General features: G+C 61.2%; 2 protein-coding genes across 2 annotated transcripts; both read left to right on the top strand.

Moving 5' to 3' along the window:
• Positions 1–2,197: 2,197 nt before the first annotated feature.
• On the top strand, positions 2,198–4,269 carry SPRG_14224 (hypothetical protein; the record flags this gene model as incomplete). The annotated part of the gene is made up of 2 exons (XM_012353846.1): positions 2,198–2,689; positions 2,719–4,269. 2 exons carry the CDS (start codon positions 2,198–2,200, stop codon positions 4,267–4,269), a joined length of 2,043 nt encoding a protein of 680 aa, XP_012209236.1.
• Positions 4,270–4,652: 383 nt separating this feature from the next.
• SPRG_14223 (hypothetical protein) lies at positions 4,653–5,454 on the top strand. Its single transcript, XM_012353845.1, has 3 exons — positions 4,653–4,736; positions 4,796–4,957; positions 5,004–5,454. Exons 1-3 carry the CDS (start codon positions 4,667–4,669, stop codon positions 5,402–5,404), a joined length of 633 nt encoding a protein of 210 aa, XP_012209235.1. The 5' UTR covers positions 4,653–4,666; the 3' UTR covers positions 5,405–5,454.
• The last annotated feature ends 1,101 nt before the right edge of the window (positions 5,455–6,555 follow it).

Below are 6,555 nucleotides of genomic sequence, written 5' to 3'. Positions count from 1 at the left end.
CGATGCGTGTGATGCTATGGTCGCAACCCGCGAGATGTGGGCTTCCACGGCAACACTCGCCCGCCAGCTTCACGCCTTCGGAGACGTCCATCTCATCGAAAAGCTCTGGCACACGCTCAGCTTCCGCGTTGCGCCCGCGCACTTGGTCGTCATGGCACCCAGCATCCACGCCGCGCTCGACCGCTTCGAGTCGCTCGTCCCGTCGTTGCACGGGCTCATGCACTGCTGGAAGCGCGACACGTGGGGCAGCGTTGCGATGGGCTGTCGGCTCCTCGCGAGCTTGGCCGGTGTCTCGCTCGCGCCTCTGTGCCCGCGCCTCACACGCCCCGACGCCCGTGCTGCGATCGTCGAGGCCCACATCATCCTCTTCTCGCCCATCGACATTGAGCGCACCGGCAGTACTACACTCGAGCTCATGTGCAGCCTCCTCCGCGACGGGCTACGCCTGGAAGCCTATGTCCAGGACATGTCGGAGCACCGCTTGAGGACGCTCGTCACGGATCATGCCGCGCTCTTTCATCCGCAGAGTGTCGTGGCGCCGGCGCTGCATGCTCTCCTGCCCACCCGTGTCCCGTGGTGCGAAGCCCTGCTGTGCTCGATGCTCCATATCGCTCCGATCGGCGCCGTCGACGCGGCCACCGCCAGCGCCGTCCTGCACGTCCTCCAGGCCATCGGTGCTTTGGACGCATCGACGCTGACAACACTGGCGACGATGTGGGGCGACATGACATTGGATGCGATGGCGGTGTTCTTGGAGACGCTGGACGACGACGCCGTCGTATTGGAGGAGCCTGTGCACTCGGTCATGGCCACGACGATGCTCAAGGCCATCCAGGCCAACGTTTCGATCGAGACGCGTGGATGGCGCGACGTAGCGAGCTCGACGGCCCGTCTTGTCCTGTTCACGCAACACTGGTGGCCAACGCTTATTGACGGATTCCTCACATCGGTCGTCGAAGTGATCGGTGGGACGCTGGCGCTGCACCACGCCTTTCTGTGGCCGCTGCTGCAGAAGCCTCGTGCCTTGGCTTGGCGCTGGCGAGCCAACGACAGCTCGCGACGGCGATGCTCCCCGTGCTGGCCACCGACGACCGCGACGCGCGAAGCTTGGCCATCACGAACGTCGTGCTCACGCCGTGCTGCCGCGACTGCCGACGCTTTGAGGCGTTCCTCAAGTCGCCAACCGACAGCGAGTGGCACATCGAGTGGTACGAGGACTCGAGAAGCACGTGGTGCACGACCCTGGAAGCGTTTGCAGCGCACCTTCCGATGCGGCTCGAGGTTGCGATCACGTCGCATGACATTTACCCAAACGTGTGCGTGGCGACGTTTCGTAAGCGACTCGACAACCGTGACCATGACCCCGAGGAGGTGCGGCCCGGGCACCGCGCGCGCACGCTGGCCAAGATTGCACGGCTTCGCGAGTTCCTCGGCGAGCAGAACAAGCACGCCTCGGACGAGGACGACGATGGCGCCGATGAAGACGGCCCGCCGACCAAGCGTATGAAGCCGTCAGAGAGTTGCTAGCAGGTGGCGCATCACGTTGTATTTGTATCAAGTTGAAACAATAATCATGTCCAAGATTGTTCATCTTTTGTCCAGACGCTGGGTTCTTACTTGCAGCAGGCCGTGCGTTGTGCTGCCCTTTCTTCAGAAGCCCATCAGTGTGGGTGCATCACGATCATTCTCGTCAGATGCTCGGGAAGGGAGGAAAGACGGTTGCACCTCTCCGAGGTGGGGCTGGACAAGTGCGCAGTGGCGGCTGCCAAGATCGACCTCATGTTGCCCCAAGATATTGGTTGTTGTGTCTTGTGGATGGCGCCAAGCTCACAAGCTGGTTTTCAACGAAAACGTCTATGCTTTCCCACCGATGAACGCCCTGCGGCATCTCTCGTTGGCCGACCGCGACATCAAAACTGTTCCGTTCGTCACAACAACATGGACGTGGCCGCACCTCGAGACGCTCCGCTTCCACCGGATTGAGTTTGACCAAACGACTTTTGACATTGTGCTTGCATACCTCGACCGCGTCCAAGGCCTGCACATGCACAGTGAACCCCATCGCTCCACAATGTTAAATAACGTTCAAAACCGCATTCGAATCAAAAGATACGCGATACTTGTTATGTGTATGGCATAGACACATCAAGTGCATGGATGGCACATTGCGGGCTTTACCCAACCCGTTCTCGGAAGGATGCTCTCCTTATCGGGCTTGGCGAGCGTAGACATTGCAGTGGACCCGGCGACGCTGCCCAAGATAGCCGAGCGGCTTCTTGGCCTCGCCATCTACCGCCGCCTGCACGGCCACAGCTACGTTCCTCGCGACTACGTCGTGCCCGACGCCGAGCCGTGGCCCATGACGCTGCGGTCCAAGCCGCTCGGCGCCGCCGTCACGATCCTCCGCGCCGCCAGTTGCCAGCTCGATCCGGCCGTGGAAACGCGCCTCGAGGGCCTTGGCTTCGTGTGGTGTCACGTAGACGCCCGCCCGGCGCCCGGTGCTTCATGGGCCCGGTCGCGCAGCAGGATCATGGTCTCGTGGTCCGTCGTGCTCTCCGCGCTCGCCCGATACCGCGAGCTGTACGGCCACGTGTACGTGCCTGCGAACTGGCCCGTACCAGAGCACGACGACTCGTGGCCAAGAGCGGCGTGGGGCATCGACTTGGCGCAGGCAGCCCACACGCTCGACGTGCACGCGTACATGCTGCCAACCCGCAGCTCCGCACCGCGCTCGCGCTCGGGGCCGTGTACGACGTGCCGCTCTGGGCCGACGTCCTCGCCATGTTGACGAGATACTGCGAGCACTACGGCGCAGCGAATGTGCCGATCGAGTACGTCATTAAGAGCGCGCGCCGCAAGCGCAAGGCCGACGCGTCCTTGCCGTCGTGGTCGGCCAACTACGACGGGATTCCGCTCGGCGAAGTCGCCATGCGCGTCTGGCTCGTCTGTATCCAGCTACCCACGCACCGACAAGAGGAGCTCGAGCGCGTTCGCTTTACCTTCAACACGTCAACGTCCTGGGCCAATGTCATGGCTGCCAAGGCCGTGTTTGCGAGCCTCTACGGACACGACCTCGTGCCTCTTTCATACGTCGTGCCCATGGCCGACGACGACGTGGCGTGGCCAGTAGCGATGCGCGGCCTCCGGCTCGGGCACTACCTCGGCCTCCAAACGATGACCCACGGCGAGATCCACCGCGTCGCCGCCAAGCTCTCGGACCCGTTTGCGGACGCCAGCGACCAAGAAACCGCGTTTGACCGGCACGTCCTTAGCCTCCGGATCTACAAGCGCTGCTGCAAGAACAACACGCTCGTCGACCGGGGCTTTGTCGTGCCCCACAGCGAGAATGGGTGGCCGCGCAAGCTCTGGGGTCTCCGCCTCGGCGCCGTCGTCGCCAGCCTTCGACATGACGGCGCGCTCCTCTCGGCATTCCAGCGCGCGACCTTGAACGACATTGGTTTCATCTGGGACCCGGACGTCGCCGCGGCCTGGCCAGCTATTGGTCAAGGATTTGAGCAGTGGAAGGCGACGATGGGCTGGCCCGACGCCTTTGTGTTGACGTCGTCGTCCCAATGGCCAAAGTCGGTCGTCGGGCAGACGCTAGGCTACCTGTTGACGCTGCTGGAGGTCCACGATGATTTTGCTTCAAAGACGCAGCGCGAGACCCTGCGCCGTTTCTCGCTCGACATCGAGCGTCGGTGGTCGACCAAGGTGCATGCGCTCACAGCCTACTACGCCCGCCACGGCCACTTGCGCGTGTTGCAAAATCATGTCGAGCCGACCGAGATCGACGATGCGTTTTGGCCGGGCGGCATGCCACTGGGCAGCGTTGTGTCGTGGCTCCGACAAGTGCCGCGAGCGGTTCTGCCGTACGACAAGCGCCGGCAGCTCGAGGCGCTATCATTCGAGTGGGAGCTCGTCAGCAGTGATGACGCACCGGACGTGACCAGTCCGCCGTTGGTAGCAGAAAGCGACGTGATCGTGATCGATGGCACCGTCTCTGTCAACTGGGCCATGTGGGCGGTGGCGCTCACACAATTCAAGGCCCACGAAGGACACGCCAACATCCCGAGTGATTACGTGGTGGGTGTCGACGATGCGCGGTGGCCCGTCGCGCTGCGGTCGTTTCCCGTGGGTCCGATTCTTGCGGATGTTCGGTCCGACGTCGTTGTACCGCCGACGTGGGTGCAGCGTCAAGTCGAGATCGTCGGCGTCGACTTGTCGCGTGGCACCGAGGCTCGTACGCCGACTAGGCGATCAGTGCAGTAGAAAACGCAGTATTTAACGTCACGTTGCTAGAGAATAGTGTGGTGTGCCATGTGCACAGAGCTCACGACGTGTTTTGTTGAAGCAGGGTGGTCGCGCTCTGTTGTGTAGGTTTAGGTTTAGGTCTAGGGCTCGGGACCCATCTATTAGTGATGTCGGTGGGTACGACATGTTCGATGTAGTGGTTCATCCATTGATAAGCCGACATGATGTCCTAGTCGTCACCAAGAGAGCGCAGAGCACGGTCACCGTGCAACGTCCTCCCACCTACAGCATCGTAGCTGTTAAATAACGCTAAGAAACCCATTCGAGCAAAAGATACGCGAAACGGCATCGCTGTATGATATACAAACATCAAGTGCATTGATGGCAGATCGCCATTCTTTTGGCAGTCGACAGGATGGCGACGCACGGCAAACTCGTCGTGGGCATCCTCGTCTTTCCGGGCTTTGCGACCTTGGACATTGCAGGTACGTGCCCCATATTGTCCTCTCTCTGCACCCACATGACAACATCTCCATCCTGCTAGGCCCACTTCAGTTTTTCGAGCAGCTCGAAGACGGTATCGAGACGATCCTCATCGCGCGCGAGGCCGGCACCTTGTACTCGCGGCCGCCCACCGGCGGCTGCCCGATTGTTGCCAGCTACTCGTTTGCGTCAGCGCCAGCGCTCGACGTCCTCCTCGTACCAGGTACACTCACGCGACTTTGTTGTGCAGACATACACAGTTTAAGCAGGCGGCAAGGGCTGCCGCAGCCTCTTCCACGATGCTGCCTACCAGGATTTCATCAAGCACCACAGCTCCCGTGCGCAGTACGTTCTGAGCGTCTGCACAGGCTCGGGCTTCCTCGCGGCGTGTGGCCTCTTGGACGGAAAGCGCGCGACGACCAACAAGGTCGCATTTCGCGAGATTCAAGTGCTCGGTGACGGCCGCGTGCAGTGGGTCAAACACGCGCGCTGGGTCGTCGACGGCAACGTCTGGACGAGCTCGGGCGTCACGGCAGGCATGGACATGGTCTGCGCGTTCCTCACGTCGCTTTTTGGACCCGAGCGGCTCCAGAGAATCTTGAACGTCATCGAGTACACGCCAGCGACGGACTCTGGCAACGACCCGTTTGCCGTTTTGGCCGAGTCGTAGCTCGACGATAACGAATATGACGCTATCGGTGGTCGTAACTCTAGCCTACACATACAATGTCATTGGGTGTCGTCTTGGGTGCACCGTGGCTTGGCCACCCGATGACGCCAATCTCGTCACCGAGCCGCCTTTCAAGAAGCGCCACACGACCCGCGACGATCTCGCGGACCTCACGCCAGTCCCAAGTGCAAATGACGCCAGCGTGCCGGTATTTGATTGGCCCAACGTCATGTGCTCGTACGTTTGCATTCGCTTAGTTGTCAAGCATGGCAGCCAAGCGCTTGTACTGTGGCTGCGACCGTGCTGAGCCTTCCGCACGTCCTCACTTCGATCGCCCAGTGCCCCCAGTCGCCTCGTGATGCCATCGGCTTTCTAAAGACGTTTCCACCGGCGTCGTTGGCGGCAACCAAGCTGCGGCTGACGCGACCTGGCTCGTTCGTTCACACGTGGGAGCACCTCAGCCTTGACGACTTCCATGGCGAGAATGCGGCGCTTGTCCTTGCAGCCCTGTCGGCTCTAGTCTCTTTGCGCGAGCCTGACCTTAGGCGCGTGGAGTGGGCGCTGTCACCGACCGGCGCCAGAGTGTCTTCTGTCACAAAAGACACTCTGGCGATTGGACGACGTGATGCAAAAGGTGGCACCTCGGACTCGAATGAGAGCGCGGGTAGGGTTGTAAAATGCTTTGTCGATCGACGCTGCATTCAAATGCCATCGAGCTAAACCTCGAAAAAACAATGGGCCGGTGCTCAAAACACCACCACCAGTTTCAGCGCAAGGAAATCTATTTTGATTTTGCAACATTGACAGCCACGATGGCGTCGACCAACACACGTGTCCCGCGACCACGATGGCCATGGACCTTCCGCAAGCCCTCACCTTGATTGTTCAGTGCCTCGAGTCACCACGCGACGTCGTCGCCTTTCTGTATGCGCTGCCACCTGCCGCACTGGACGCACCACTGGCGGCAATCTTGGAGCTGCTGGCGCGACCGAGCATGGTGGCCCACATGTGGCCGAAGCTCTACCTCGTCGACTTGGCGAGCATCGACGCTCCGCTGGCTCGAGTGGCGCTACCCGTGTTCACGTCCGTACGCAGCTCAGAACTTGAGTACTTCACGTGCCTGGCAACGGCGCCACCACCCGACGACGACG

This window comes from Saprolegnia parasitica (assembly GCF_000151545.1).
Source record: "Saprolegnia parasitica CBS 223.65 unplaced genomic scaffold supercont2.137, whole genome shotgun sequence".
NCBI lineage: Eukaryota > Oomycota > Saprolegniomycetes > Saprolegniales > Saprolegniaceae > Saprolegnia > Saprolegnia parasitica.
This window is presented reverse-complemented; position numbering and strand designations above follow the sequence as displayed.